This window comes from Hirundo rustica, chromosome 3 (genome assembly GCF_015227805.2).
Source record: "Hirundo rustica isolate bHirRus1 chromosome 3, bHirRus1.pri.v3, whole genome shotgun sequence".
Classification (NCBI taxonomy): domain Eukaryota; kingdom Metazoa; phylum Chordata; class Aves; order Passeriformes; family Hirundinidae; genus Hirundo; species Hirundo rustica.
Window position 1 is genome coordinate 12053405 of NC_053452.1, and position 15127 is coordinate 12068531.

Below are 15127 nucleotides of genomic sequence, written 5' to 3' on the forward strand. Positions count from 1 at the left end.
AGGACTGAACCCACCCTTGGCGCCTCCAGTTCTGACCTTCCCCCACATCATTATTCAAGCTCAGGGGAAACCCAGAAGACAAATGTCTCTTGTTTGCCTGTAACGGCAGAATTTGGGGGGTAGAAAAAAGTGTTCCTTCAATAGGAATATGTTAGCAGCACTACCCGCCCCGAGGGAAGAGAGGGCATTAATTTGATTTTTGCATCTCCCCACAGGAGGGAGACAACAGCTTTCCCTATTCTCCCTCCTGCTTCTGTTTCAGGGGTGTTTTTCCTCTACTTAAATTGTTCGGCTGGAAAGCCATGGTGAGCCTCGGCACCAGGTACAGCCTGGGATAGTCAAGAAGAGCTGGGATGTGTTGGTTCTCCTAGGGTTTGCTGTTCTCCCTGCAGCTGGGGTGCCTCTCCCTGCCCTGATGGCAGAACCTCTTGAATTCCCCTTGGAAGCAGCCTGCTTCCTGTGGCACATGGAAAAGCCTTAGGCTTTGATCCAAAGCAGCTGGTTCCTGACTCAGCTAGAGTGAGTTGCACCAGGAGGCAGATCAGCTGGAGCAGCCTAGGAGCTGGTGGAAACATAAACATTGGATGCTGGGGTGGCTTTTTTTGTTCACTTTCTCTCCTTAGTTGCGTTTTTTTAATGAGCTGAGCCGAAGCCAGCTGTCCTCTGGGCCAGGCCAAAATCTCTGCCAGGCTTAAGTTTCTAGATCTATATTGTAAATGATTTCTTTTTAGTTCCTCATATAATGCAGGGAGATATGTGGAGGAGCACTTTTCAGAGCATTGTGAGCACGTTGGAGCTTTTAGCTGCAGCTTTGCCCTTAATGAGCGCTGTTATTTTACATTAAACACCCTTAAAAACAGCCCCCTGTCCCAGCCACCTGCTTCTGCCCCTGTCCCAACATCATCCCATGGGATGCAGGGGGGAGAAGGGTTAAAACTACCCTGTGAGGGGTAAAAAGGGATCAGTGGAGTCACGAGGTGGGCTGGCGGTTCTGCTGTTGTACTTGATTGAAACGAAGCTGTTAAAACAGGAGTGAAGCCCGGGGCCCAGCTGGCAGGGTGATATTTCCTCCCCGGCACGCGCCGGCTCCACGCCGCTGAAGATCTCGAGGTATCCCCAGAGTCGCCCTTTAGAGATAACTCATCTCGGGGCCTCCACCACCCACACGGAGAGGAGAGATTTCCTGGTGCGTGGGTGGGTGGCTCTGCCTTTTCTTCTGCAGAAAACCCAGGTTTACTCATTTTTCACCCTCTGCCATTGAGTCGGGCCCTCTCCTGGGGTCTGGGGCTCTCTCCCAGCTCTTCCATCCCTTGCTGGTGGTGGCCCATCACCACCCAGCCCTGGCCAAATTTCTTAATTATGGCTTTGATGGCCATCCACAAGGATGAAGTGTGAGGTTGTTGAAAGCTGCAGTTACCTCAGTAACTAGTCAGGCACACGCTAACAAAGCAGCACTCCCGGTCCCCCTCCTTGGGGTCACGCATGGCAATGTTACTTGCCCCATTAGGAACAATAAATAACTTTAAATGTACGTTAGCAGGTCCCAAATTCACTCGCTGCAGCGGGGAATCCAAGTGCCGCCCCCTGCCCCTTGGGACCACTCAGGTGGGCAAAGTTTTTGTCACTTGATTCATCTCCACGTCACTGTCGCTGCCATGGATGCGTGGAGAGTAGTGACATCCCCCAGAGAGGGTTTGGGGGTTTCTTTAACTAAAATATGCATCTATTTAAGAAAACCCACCTGTTGTTATATCTACCCAACCTTTGCTGCTCAAGCACCCCCACGCTGATGACAGAGGGTGTAATTTTGGGTTGGTGTTTGAAATCAGGAGCACGGTAAAGGTCAGGCTCCAAGACTGGCTCAGACAAAGCCTCATGTGAGGCTCAAACCTGATTTTATCTGGCAGCACGAGTGAAGTAACATTTGTCATGATGGTTGGAGGAGAAGGAGAACAAGGTGTCATTTTTTTCCGTTGGTGCTTTGTTCAGGTCAGAATGGGTTTGGTGAACACCTGCTGGGTGGGGAGGGGGGCTTGGGAGTGGTTTTCCCTGGGGATTTTCATGGCACTGTGTTCCCTCCAGCCAGGCCCCATCTCCTTTGCTCCAACCTCCTCCCTGCCCACTTCCCAGTGGCAGGAACAACCTCCTGGGATTGGACTGGTCTCCATTAGCTGGGAGGCCTTTTCCAACTTAAGCGCTTCTTGTAATGGCACAGAGGGAAGGCTGGGTGGGAGGTAAGACTGCTGGAGTGCTGCAGCAGCAGCATGGGATCCACACTATCCCTCTCCTTTCTCCTTCCTCATCTCCGTGGGATGCTGGTGGGTGCAATAGGAGGGCTGGGAAGAGGCATTTCCAAACAGCATTCCCAGGGAGTTGGGGATGGATGTTGCAGGGCCTGAGGCAGTATTATTGGGCAGGTTTCAACTCCCCCTCTCTCAATCTGCCCACAGTGCCAAAAATGAAGGACCTTTAGGATCGGCTTCGGTGCAAATTCCTCTGAGATGGCTCACGACAAGAGGAACGAGGATAACGTCAAAACGGATTTGTTCCACGAGGCTGGAGCCATGATTCACTGTGGGAAAATGAAAGCCTGGCTCTCCAAAAACCCGGAGGCAGGAGGAGAAGGGCCAGCTCAAGGCTGGGTGCTGGAAAGGCCAGGCTGTTCCCCATCCCCTTTCTGCTCACGTGAGCCACCCACACAGAAACCAAAACGACCCAGGAGGAGAAAATAGACTCAACATCTGCTGGCTAGTCCCAAGTCCTGGCAGCCCTGGTGCCTCCCGAGTGTCCCCCTCGCTCTGCCCCACCACCACAGGATGCTCGGCAGGCCCTAGCCAAGGGGAAAAGCCTCGGGTGGCTCCTGGATCTGAGGGAAGCGGGGCCATGTGGAGCCCCACCAGCTCTGCGCTGTGGGCACTGCTTCTGGAGGGCTGGAAAAAGAGGAACAAGCCTGATCTTCAGCCCTGCTTCTCCCTTACTTTTCTGGTGTGGAAAACTGATGGCCAGAACTTTGAGCCCTTCCCTTCTGCCGCTGGTCCCTGTCTTTAAATTTTTCCCTAATGTGTCTTCCTAACAAATGCCCCTAATTATTTTTGCCCACTTGAACACCCACAGACACCTTTCCTTCTCCTCCCACTGGAGTGGCTGAAGGGGGTGGTGGGAACAGAGCTGCAACAGCCAGGGATGCTCCAGCAGTGTGTGAGACCATCCCTGGCTGAGGTGGGGGACACTGGGGTGGGATGGGCGACCTGTGGTCACCCCGGAATCTGCTCCAGCAGTGGCGCTCAGCACCTGTGGCAGATGGGCCGGGTCCTTCCTCTCCGTGGTCCTTCCTCTCCATGGAGCTTCTTCCACACCATGGTTCTAACTCTCCATAGTCCTTCTTCCTCTCCACCGTCTTCCTTCCTTTCCATGGACCTTCCTCTCCACAGCCGTGTTTCTCCACGGGCTGGAGATGCTGCTGCTGCTGGAGGGATGCACCAGCACCAGTGCTGGATGTGTGTGCACACGCGTGTGCAAGGGGGGCAGCAGGAGGGGCTGTGGCGTGCAGGAGGTGTCCTGCAGCGGAGCGTGTGTGGGGAAAGCGTGTGCGAAGAGCAAGCACACGCCTGGGTGTGAGGTGTGTGGGCACACGGGGTGCAACAAGGCGTGCCTGGGGCGCGTAAGGGCTGCGCAGGTAACGGGAGCACCCACAGTACACGGGGTGTGTGTGTCTAGGGGCGCGTGAACCCCGTGGGGCGCGTGTTGTGCGCGCAGGGCGCAGGGTGGGAAGAGTAAAGGTATCGGTACACAGCGCTCTGCGGCGCGTTCGTGTGCGGAGCGCGTGTGTGCGTGTGCAAGGCCGTGCCGCGCCCCGCCGTGCGTTTATCAGCAGCGCCACGTCCCGGCGCGTGTGTAAAGCCGTGCCGGGCTCCGATGCCGCCCCGAGCCCGAGCCCGGGCGCCGCCCCGCGGGCGGGGCGGGGCGCGGGGGCGGCGCCGAGGCCGGGGCGGCGCCGAGGCCGGGGCGGCGCCGGGCCGGGGGAGGCCGGGGCGGTGCTGGGGCTGTAAACACGGGGCGGAGCGGGGCCGGGGCCGCTCCCGCGCACACCCGAGCGCAGCCGCGGCCGGGGCCGCTCCAGCGGCGGCAGCACCGTGAGCGGGGCCGGGGGCGCGGGGCGGGGGCCCGGGCCGGGGCGGGGGCGCGCTCGGCAGAACAATGGGGCGGGGGGGCGGAGGGCCGGGACGGCCCCGGCGCGCTCGGCCGCTCACCGCGCTCCGCTCCCCGCAGGCAGCCCCGATGGCCAAGCAGCCCCCCGAGGTGAAGGCGCGACGCGACGGCGAGGGCGGGCGGCTGCCGGCGGCGGAGGGGCCGGGCCCGGGCGCGCAGCTGCGCCCCGGCGCTCCCGCCGCCCTGCCCGGGGCCGGCCCGGTGTCCGCGGCCGCCGCGGCGCGGGGCCCGCCCGCCAGCCCCGGCCCCTTCGCCACCCGCTCGCCGCTCTTCATCTTCGTGCGGAGGTCGCCGCTGCTGCCGCGCTCCTCTAGCGGGTACTTCTCGTTCGACGCCGAGCGCAGCCCCGCGCCCCTGGGCTGCGACAAGGCCACGCAGACCCCCAGCCCGCCCTGCCAGGCGCTCAGCCACTGCCTCAGCGCCATGGGTAAGCTCTGGGGCGCGGCTCCCCGTCCTACTCCTCCTCCTCGCCTCCCCTCCTCGCCGGGATCGGCTGCCCTCGCCTCCCCCCCTCCTCACCTGGCGTGGCTTTTCCCCAGAACCGTGGAAAACGCGAGTTCTTGTGGGGGTGTGTGAAAGTGCCGGGGGAGGTACGTAGAGGGTGAATACGCAGTGCAAGGGTAGGTTGAAAGTGCAGGAGCGGTTTTCTCGCCCTTCACCTGGCTTGGCTTTTCCTCACCTTTCCCTCCTCACCTGGCTTGGCGCTCCTCAGAGCCGTGGAAAACGCGGGTTCTCGTGGCGGTGTGTGAAGTGCCGGGCTTTGCGTACAGGTGCGTTAAGCTGTGAGCACCGGTGCCACGGGGTTGTCGGTGCATGAGGGGTCCTGCTCCTTGCCTCGGCTTCCCTTGGAATGATGGAAGATGCAGGTAGCCGTGCGAGGCACCTGCGGCAGCACCTCCCGCATCCCGCCCCGTGGATTTTGGGAGCACCCGAGCCAGCCGTGCCGCGAGGCTCTCCCGGCGCTCTGGGATTTGTGGAAGCTGGCCGGGCCCGCCGAGCAAACACAGCGCTGGGGAACTCCCGCGCGTCCAGCGCCGGGGTTTTTATTACTATGATGTTTATTCTTTTCCGGGCTCGGTCAGTCGCTGCCAGGGGAGGAGGGGACAGAGTTGTTGAGTCCAGCTTCCTACTCGGGGCTCGCTCGTCCAAGGCTGTTTTGCCAAGCGAGCGGCTCCTGGCTCGTGCGTCGCTGCCGGCTCTCTCATCGCTCGGTGGCGGAGGTGCTGGGGTCATGCGTCCCGAAATCCCGCTGGGAAGCGGCCCGGAGGCGGGCGGGGGCGTGTTTACCAGCGGCTTTGCCAGGTGAAGGCTCTCCAGCAGGGAAAACCTGCCCGCGGGAGCTGCCTGCATGGCCAGCATTCCCCTCTCCTGATGAATTGCCTCTAATTGGTGGAAACCTTTGAACTTCCACCTTTTAGCTTCCACCGGGGCACGGGATAAACAAACACCAACTCCAAGCTTTCTGGGATCTAAACACCATCTTTTTCCGTTGGCGATGTTTTTGTTCCCTCCTGGCTCCGGGCTGTGGTTCTGGCTGTGGAGGCCTGGCTGTAATGTGCCCTTAAGAAAGATTTTGTGGCATTATTGCAGTAATTACAGCTTAATTCAAGTTTCACAACCTCACCCTGGCATGGCCAGGCAGGGATGCTCCTGGAATTCCTTGCCGGGAGAGCCGGGGCTTTGGTTTCTTTTATCCAGGAAGAAATTGAAGTTTTTCCCGATTTCTTTTTTTTTCTTCCCCAAATTCCTGTACTCTCATCAGCTGTTTTATTGGAGCCTTTGGTCTGTGAGTGTTGCTAGGGGCATCATCCTAAACAACTATAAGCAAATGGAAAATCCTCAGTGCTGTTTAACCAGGACTCCTGGATACTCCTGAACGGATTAAGCTGGGAACATGGAGCTACAGAGCTGTTTTATCCCCATCCAGGCCTGCAGCTCCCAGGCTGTGACTTCCCATGCTGCTCTCCTTGGGAAATATCCATGGCTTTGCCCTGCACACCTCCTCCTCAATCCTTGTACCTTGGCCACGTCCAGCTGGATGTGTGCCGTGAAGTTTTCCACATGGAAGTGGGTTAGTCCCTCGGGAAGGAAGCAAAGGGGATATTTTTGTAGTGCTTTTACCCACTGATTTTATCTGTTGTGAGCAGAGGCTGCAAGGTGGAGAGCTTCTCTTGGAAGCATAAGCAATGATAATTATTATTTTTATTAAAGTAAACAGGCGTTTCCTGCAAGCAGGAGCGACGGATGCTCCCGGTCTCTCCCATGGGCAGTGGGGAGCTGCTCCAAGGCTGCTCCAGCACGGCAGACTCGTGTTCTGCCTCGAAAGTCCCTTTCTGAGTCTTGTGAAACCTTCCCCAAAGGTTTAGATGAGGGCAAATAAAGGTGGAGGCACTCCTTGGGAATGCCTTGGGTTGTGTAAGGAAGATCTCTTGGTGTGGAGGTTTTGGGAGGTGATGCTTTGGGCTATGCTGCCTTTCTGACATTTCAGGGGACGCATCCAGCTGCCTCCAAAGCTGTTTTTTGGTGGTTGTTTTTTTTTTGGTTTTTTTTGTTTTTTTTTGGTTTGGTTTGGTTTGGTTTTTTGTGTTTTTTTTTTGTTTTGTTTTGTTTTGTTTTGTTTTTTGGGAAATGAGATAAAAGCAGCAAGTGGATGCTCTGGGATGGAAGGGAACAAGGGTTGCGGTGCCAGCCTGGCATATCCAGGGAGATGCTTTTGGGGATGGAAAGGAAAGGAGCAAGGGTGAGTTGATTTGGTTGTGCTGGAGGAAGAGGCTCGATCCTGCTTTTTAGGGAAGAGGTTGGCAGGGATGGGGAATTCCCAGCTGGGAGTGTAAGTCACCCAAAACAAACTCACCCTTTGTGGAGGGGTTGGGTGACTGCGTGTGGTATTTCTGTGGGAAGAGGTTCCTTTCCTTCAGTCAGATATTCAGTTTGAAGGCACATATTTGTTTGCATGTGGATTTTGAGAACATGGCTGTAGCAGGTGCTCTGGAAATGGGTTTTCCCAGTGCTGGTTTGATCCCGGTGTGTATTTCCATGAGAGAAGCAGCATAAACCTCCTGTTGCTCTCAAAGGAGATTCTCCGTGTGCAAATTGTTGAACTCAAGGGGAAAACCTTGAGCTGGGAATGTGGTGGTGATGGCCTGATGCTCTTGTTTTGGAATTGCTGCCGTTTTTCTCCCAGCTCTCCAGGATTTCCTGCAGGGGGGTCGAATACCTAACCCGGGAGCTGAAGTTGCAATTCGAGGTTGGTTTTTTTGCCTTTCCGAGCCGCAACCGCGGCCGTTCCGTGCTGGAGCATCCCACGGGCTGGAGCCAGCCGCGGCATCCCGGCGGTGCCCGTGGCCCCGGCTCGTCCCCGTGCCCGTGCCCGCCGCGTCACCCTCGGTGGCGGGCGCTGGCTCGCGCTATGACTGTGTCCCCCCGCCTCCGAAAGCGCCCGTGACTGGTTTGGGGACCAGTTATGACTGGGCCCCTTTCGCCGCCGCCGCTCGGCAACGCCGCAGAAAGTCCTTTCTGAAAACCTCAGCCCGATTTCGCTCTCAGCCACGGAGCCCAGCCCGAGTCTCTCGGGCGGAGGAGCCCCGCGGGCGCGATGCCGGGCAGGGAGGAAGGACGGCAAAGGGCGGAAAGGATGGAGCGGGAGCGGCGCGGTTCCCTCGCGTGGTTTTCCTCACGTCCCCGGCGCTCCTCGTCTCTTCCTGCCCCGGCTCGCCGCGTGTTTTTGTTTCCCCGGCTGGGCCGGCCCTGCTGACGGCGGCGGTGTTTGGGAAGGTCGCTCCGCCCCGGCCGAATCCCGTTTGGCTCCCCGGAGGAGCCGGGGAGGGAGCGAGGGAGGGAGGGAGGGAGGGAGGATGGCGAGCGCCGCGCGTGGTTCATTCACCGGCGGGAGGAGAAGCGCTCGGGGCAGGCGGCGGGCGCCGCTCCTGCGCTACTACAGCGTGAAAACAAAACACATCCTCCGGCCAAGCAGCGCTGCCTTGGCTCGGAAATGCATTTTCCAGTCAGGTTGGAGCCAGGCTTTTATTTAATTTTTTTTTTTTTTAATATATATAGTTTTTCTTTTTAATTTAACTGCCCTACTAATCCTTTGAATATTTGGAAGATTGGAAGCTATTCCTGTTCTCTTGTGATTCGTCTGAACTGTCGTGCCAAAACACTGCTTTGTTTTGTGCAGTTTGTTTTTTTGGTTTTTTTTTTTTGGTTGTGTGAGGTTGTTTTATTTTTATTTTTTTAGTGGTTTTTTTTTTTTTTTTTTTAATATTCCTTGAGGCTGCAATTCCTGCTCGAATTCTGAACATTAAGGAAAGGGGATGAAGTGGTGCTGGTATCATACATAGTCCCGTCTCTTTTCTTTTCCCCTGGTTATTTGGAGGATTTATCACACGTTTAATAACTCTTTAAGATAGAGACCTAAATAATTATATATCCTGCAGAATAGTAAATACATTAACTCTTTCTTTTATCTTTCAAGCCAGCACTTGGATTTGCTGGAAATGTGGTTTCTCCACCCACAGATCTAACTGTGGCTTTCTCCACCCTATGGCAAATCCATTGGTTTTCCTTGTTGGACAAGGAAGGGGGGAAGAAAAGTGAGAATTGGACGAAAATATCCAGGCAGAGGGTTTTTAAGGTTAGGGGAGGAGTTACTGCTGTAGGATAAAGGGGGAAAGAGGAGGTTTGGTAAGGGAAGGAAACTGGAGTTTGGAATCTTGGCTTTTATCCCTGATTAAGAGGGACCAAAGCTTGGAGATGCTCCCATGGAAAGCCTACAATAAATAAAGAAAAGCCTAATAGTAGTAACAATAATACAGAAATGACAAGGAATAGAAGCCTGTTTATTGCATGCAGTGAGTCCCTGCATGCGCCCCTGGGATTTAAGAGAGTTAAAATATAATAGTAATAAAAAGTAGGAATAAGAATGGCAGGAGTTGATGGGTTACTACAGAGTTTTATGTAGTAAATTCTGTACAATTAGTTCCTGTTCCTGGGTTTCCATCTCTCCTGTTTCCTCCCACTCAGCTTCCCGGTGGCGATCCCAGTCTCCAGCCGAAGAGGTGCAGCCGGAAATCTGGATCGCGCAGGAGCTGCGGCGCATCGGGGACGAGTTCAATGCCTCCTATTGTCCACGCAGGGTAACTTTCCCCTCTTCACTTTCCATTGCTCTCAAAGAGAGAGGCTGAATCATTTCTGGAAACTCTCTCTGCGGTGAGCGTTTCGTTCACTCAGACGGAGAAAAGGCTGTGCGGGCGGGGGGTGGCCTGGACCAGGCAAATCAGCAGCGGCGGCCTCAAATCAATGAAAAATAACCTTTAAATCAATTAAAAATAACCTTGAAGTCGGGGCTGGAAGCTTTAGGGCACCATGTTTGCATAGTGGTTTTGGGGCGGAGGTGTTGGGTTGAGCCTCGACCTGATGGTGATGAAGGAACTTTTAAAAAGGAAGAGGCAGGGAAAGTTAGGGATTTTGGGGGATGCACTGCCCAGCAGTGTTGCTTTTAGGGAAGGATTCAGTGGGATTCCCAGCTCAGCTCCTAAATCCCAGCTGCTGCAAAGAAGAGACTCGGTCCCAGAACTTATTTCGCTTGCAAAGACTGTTTTGAAAGAGTTTTTATAAGCTCATGAACTTGCTCACCTTGGGGTGTTGCAACCCAAATCGATGCAGTAATGCCACAGAAAAGCCCAAGGCAGCCCAGCCCAGGGGGTGAAGCAAGAGGAGCTCGCCGGTGTCTCGGCTGCTGAGTGTTCCCGACGGCTGCTTGTCCCTGCTTGTGGATTCTGCTCCATCCAGTTGGGCTTGGCTGTGGGAAGAGGAGCCAGGAGCAGTGTTGGTGATAGAATGCTGGATCCTTATCCGTCCTCTTGAGCTCCCAAATAGCTCCTACAGTGCTTTCTCACTGGTCCCAGGGTTGCCTTTCCTGCAAAACGGGGAATCAAGCTGGTAGGATCCTGCTTTTTCCACATCATCTCCACCTGCTCCACTTTTCCCAAATGACCTGGCATTGGAGACCTGCAAAAAAATGGGGATAAGCTGATATCCCGAATCCTCCAAAATGCGAATTTTCTGACCTCCCCCATCCAGGCTGATCCCTTGTGATGCAAAGTGGCTGCTTTTTGGGATGAAAGGATATCTTTCCAATGAAAGGGGGAGGGATCAGGCTGTCCAGAAAGCCGGAGGCAGCAGGCAGATCCAGAGGAGCTGGAAGTAATGCGCAGTGCCATGGAATATCCTGAGCTGGAAGATCCGCAGGGATCATCCAAATCCAAACTCCTCGCCCTGCACAGCCCCAGCAATCCCACCCTGTGCCTGAGAGCATTGTCCACATATTCCTCTAACTCTGGCAGCCTTGGGGCTGTGACCATTCCCAGCAGAGCCTGTTCAGTGCTGGACTGCCCTTATCCTATCTCTTCCCTGCCTCCAAGAGGATCCAGCCTTAAATTTGGAGCACTTTGTGTAGAGCAGGAATGTCCTTCCAGCATTATACCGGCTCCTTTGGTGCTGGAAATCTCTGGGCACGTCGTGTTGCTCCTGGCAACCCTGTGGTGGATAAGGGGGTGCATTTAATGGGAACAGGGGTATTTCCCAGGCAGCAGCAGAGTGAGGTGTAGGGAGCATCCCCCCGGTTTGCATGAGGCTGTTCACGGCACCGTGGCTGCAGTTCCAACCTGGGGCTGGCCCGGAGCAAGGGGCGGAATGCGGAGGACACGTCCTGCCTGCTCAGGTGACACGAGCAGGGGACATCATGCGTGACCCTAAAAACACTTAGTACCTGGTGCAGTCAGCATGTGACAAATCCTCACTCCCTGCACCCAAAACCAGGGAGGTTTCAGAGCACTGAAGCCATTGTTTGATTATCATCACTTTTGCACTCATCCACTCTGTGGACAGGTTCCTTTCCCTTCTGGAAGCGTTCTGGCTGCTCCCGAGCTTTCTCAGCTCCGGAGGGGAAGGTGGAAGGGCTGGAAGGGCTCGTGCCTGCCAGCCCTGCCTGGCTTTGGGGTTTGCCCTTTCAGCCCGAGGTTAGAAATGGTGAACTGCTGCCGTGCCAGAGCCGCACTCGCTGGGCAGGTCAGGGCTGTTGGACGGGTCCTGGCGCCTTCCCTGTCACGTTCCCCAGGGGTGTGGCCTCCCCCGGGACCGTTTTCTCCTACAAGACACCAGGAAATTGGGCAATTCGTCATCCAGCCACTCCTTGTCCCAGCAAGGCTTGTGAGTCCCAGGATTTTCTTGGAAGTCGGAGCATCCCTTGACCACTGTCACAAGCCCCAGGCTCCACTGGCTGCAAAGTGTTAAACACTTCACTTTGTGCCTCTGGAATATTTCCAGGTGTTTATATAGCATGGGGGGCTTCATGCTGGGAATTAAAGTCACGGCTTTGTTTGTTTGTTTTTGTTTGTTTTGTTTGTTTTTTGTTTTGGTTTGTTTTTTTCTCCCTCTCTTTCAGGGTTTCTTGGATCACCAGGTGGGAAACCCCCAGGTCGTGATCCTGCGCCTGCTGCGTTACATCATCCGCCTCATCTGGAGGCTCCAGTGAGCGCCAGGCACATCCTGAGCCACCAGGACTGAATTCCTTGCTGGGAAAGCCCGGGAAGGATGGACACAGGGATGAATGTGGGGTTCCCACCCTGCCTCTCCCCCAGGACACGTGGCAGGATGAGGGTGGACATCCCATTCTGACCGTGGTGTTTTATGGCAGAGTGGCGTTTACTCGGTGTTTCCTTCCACTCTTTTTATTCTTTTTTTTTGCCTTTTTTTTCCCCAAAAGAGTCTCAGCGAAAATGCGGAATAATGTTTTGTCGTCGTTCCTGGAATCCTGTGGGATGAGCCCCATGGCAGGAAAGAGGGAAACCTGAGCCAGCTGATGGGCAGAGCCGGCAGAGTTTGCCTTCCAGAGGCTCAGATTCCTCCCCTCTCCCTTTGCCTCTGGGGTGTTTGCCCCCCCAAGAGGCTGGAAAAAGGGCAGAGGGATTTAATCAGCACTTCTTTTACCTGTAAATACCTAATGCTGCCCCAAATCCAACTTCACGTGCATCATGCAAATCAGCCTATTTCCTGCTGACTGATTTTTTGGGGGTTTTGATATCTCTATTTTTTTGATCCACTCTGAATCTCAAGACTTTGCTGTTGAACTCCAGGGTCCAAACCATCACAACCAACCAACCAAACCCCAAGCCACCAGGTTGCCTTTTTTTAAAGAAATTCTTTCTATAAAATGTGTGAAAAAGCTTCTGTAGTGTCTGCTATCAGATGTGGGGGACTGAGTATTCCAGCAATAAACCATTCTGGAGGCAGGAAGCAGCTCCCGGAACACCACAGCCAGAGGCGATGGCAGCAGGAACCTGCTGTGACTCGTGGCTGTCAAAAGAGGTTTCCAGGATTGTGTTTTCCTGGGATCCCCTCCGTGTTTGGAAGGGGACGAGCACCCGGATGCAGATGGAAGGATGCCAGCGCGACATGGATCCATCCAGGACATTCCAAGGGGATCTGACTGCTTTGTGTCCTCCCAGAGACCTTCCCAGGTGCTCCATGTTCCAGGGCTCCTGTGGATCCGCAGCTGTTCCTGTTGTCTCCCAGCAGGTGTTTCTGGAGGATCGGCTGCTCCGGCCATCCCCTATCTATGCACAAACATCCCCCTTCCCTCAGGCTGGTGTAAGTGCTCCCCAAAAGCGACGGGGTTGTTTCTGGTCCCACCAGCACCATAGGAAAAGAAGGAAAACCCCACCCCATGCCCCCCTTGGAGTAGTTCTTCCCACAGGGAGAAGCTGCTGAGTGCCGTGGATGATAATTAGTGTTAATTAATGATGGACAGACTCTAGTGGGACCTCTCTGCATGGCTGTGCCTGGTGGGTCAGAGCAGGACCTCCCCTCTTGCTCCTGGAGGAGCAGAGAGGGAGTTTTAACCTCAATTGCCAATTTTATTCCCTTTTTTCCTTGGAAGTGCAAGGTGAGCAGCAGTTGCAAGAGCAGGGAATGTGTTGGGAAGGGCATTTTGGAGCATTCTCGGGGGGAAACCTTTGCCCTGGTGGAGAGTGAGCAGTTCAGATAATGAGGGAGCTTGGCCAGGACAGATCTTGCTCCTCATCCCTTGGGATTTGCCTCTGACTTGGGCTCACCATGGCTGTGCTTCCTCTGCCAGCCCTACTGTAGGTTGCCACCAGGGATTTCCCATGGAATTCCACTGGTAAAATCAAACAGATAAAACTCGGCAGCAGAGGAGGGAAAACCCAGTGAGATTTTTTTTTTTTTTTTCCTCCTGGCCGAGTTCCGTCATTGCTGATAGATGAAATGGTGCTTTGGGATCTCCCAACCTTTGGCATCTGGAATGCGTCCCTTGGAATACACCAAAGAATCACCAAAGAGCACTTTACCCCATCCTCCCATGGAGACAAAACCCATTCATTTTAAGGAAAAAAGAAAATTCAAGGTATTAGCAGTGTCTCCCAGGGTGCTCTCCACAGGAGGAGTTCCCAGTCAAAAATCATAGGAAGAGGAACCCTCAAAAAGCAGGATTCCTGTAGCATTGTGAGGTATAGTGGGAAAAAGCCCCCCAAAAAGCCTCAAAACAGAAGAATGATATAAAATAGGGATTTATGCTCCTTTCAGCCATGTTGGCTGCCTGCTCTGGGTCATGTTTAAGCGTAGCCTGTGCTCTGTGTTGCACCAAAAGGATGAAGAGTTTTCCTTGGAAACCAGATTGATCCCGTTCTCGCTTCTCCTCTTTTCCACCAAACTGTAAATACACAAATATTTATTAGAGTAGAGCACCATATTATTGTCATCATCTGAGCCAAATATCTGTGTGCAATGTACTCCCTCTCCTTTCTTTCCTGTAAGTTTTGTACAGCTTAGAAATTCTTCTAAAAAACCTAAAAAAAATTTATATTAAAAAAAAAAAAATCCTGTTTGTTTTTTCTACACTTTTTTAGAGCTGAATTGGTAAATACTGTAGGTCCTTTTTTTTTGGTTTGTTTTTTTTTTTCCTCCCTGTGTAATTAATGCACTCTACTGTTTAATGCTGTAACTTGTAGAAATGTTGTATATTTATTTCCTGCTTATTTAAGTTCCTGTGAAGATTTGGTTTTCTCCCTGCCAGAAGTGTTGGATCCCCTTCCAAAGCCATCATGGTGTGGACAGCAAGATTTTAATTTTTTTTTTTTTTTTTTTTTCCTCCAAGTGCCTAAGTCCCTACTTCCCAGGAGTGATTTAGGCACATCAAAGACTTCAGCATTAGTGAAATTCAGTGGGAATTTGGAATTTGGCTCCTCCACCCCCCTGGGATTGCTCCAGCCAGGTTTTCCTGGAGCAGCCATCCCGTGGGATCACGTGAATCACTAAATCATGTCGCAGGACCCAGCGTATGTAGCATTTTTGACTGCAATTTCCCTGCCTTCCTTGTGTTTTGCACTGATGAATTTTGGACAGGGTAATTGCCACTTTACTTGTGCAATACTGCTGTAAATAATCGCAAGAGCCTTGTTTTTGGGGGGTTGTTTTTTGGTTTTGTTTTTAAGAATCTTTTATGTTCTTAATATGAGTTTTATATGAATAAAAACATTCAACTATTTGTCCCGAGTGCTGGTTCTTTTATGGGGATTGAGGTTCTCCTGAGAAGAAGATATTTGTTGCTTTATCACAAATTTTTCCCCTTTTTCACCCATTCTCCCTCCAGATCTGGTGGCCCCCTCTCCATTTTGGTGTCCTGGAGCTCCAAGATGCTTCAGGCCACCCAAAATGCAGCTCTTGAATGTCAATTTGCTTTGTCAGGTGCTGCCTTGAGTGTTCCCAACCCCGAAAGCTGCTCCATCTGGGACTTATCTGGGGAGTCATTGGAATTTTTTTTTGCTTTTCTTCACATTATGTGGTTATGGGCTCAAGCCCAGCTGATGGGCACCTTCCGTGCACTTCTCGTCCCCAGCTG

General features: G+C 53.5%; 1 protein-coding gene across 1 annotated transcript; it reads left to right on the plus strand.

Annotated features, from left to right (window-relative positions):
- The first annotated feature begins 4278 nt into the window (after positions 1 to 4278).
- BCL2L11 (BCL2 like 11) lies at positions 4279 to 14773 on the plus strand. Its single transcript, XM_040059178.1, has 3 exons — positions 4279 to 4636; positions 9232 to 9344; positions 11654 to 14773. Exons 1-3 carry the CDS (start codon positions 4279 to 4281, stop codon positions 11741 to 11743), a joined length of 561 nt encoding a protein of 186 aa, XP_039915112.1. The 3' UTR covers positions 11744 to 14773.
- Positions 14774 to 15127: the final 354 nt, after the last annotated feature.

Coding starts and splice junctions, on each gene's coding strand:
- BCL2L11 (XM_040059178.1), top strand. CDS start 4,279: ATGGCCAAGCAGCCCCCCGAGGTGAAGGCGCGACGCGACGGCGAGGGC. Junction 4,637..9,231: donor CCACTGCCTCAGCGCCATGG/GTAAGCTCTGGG, acceptor CCTCCCACTCAG/CTTCCCGGTGGCGATCCCAG. Junction 9,345..11,653: donor CCTCCTATTGTCCACGCAGG/GTAACTTTCCCC, acceptor CCTCTCTTTCAG/GGTTTCTTGGATCACCAGGT.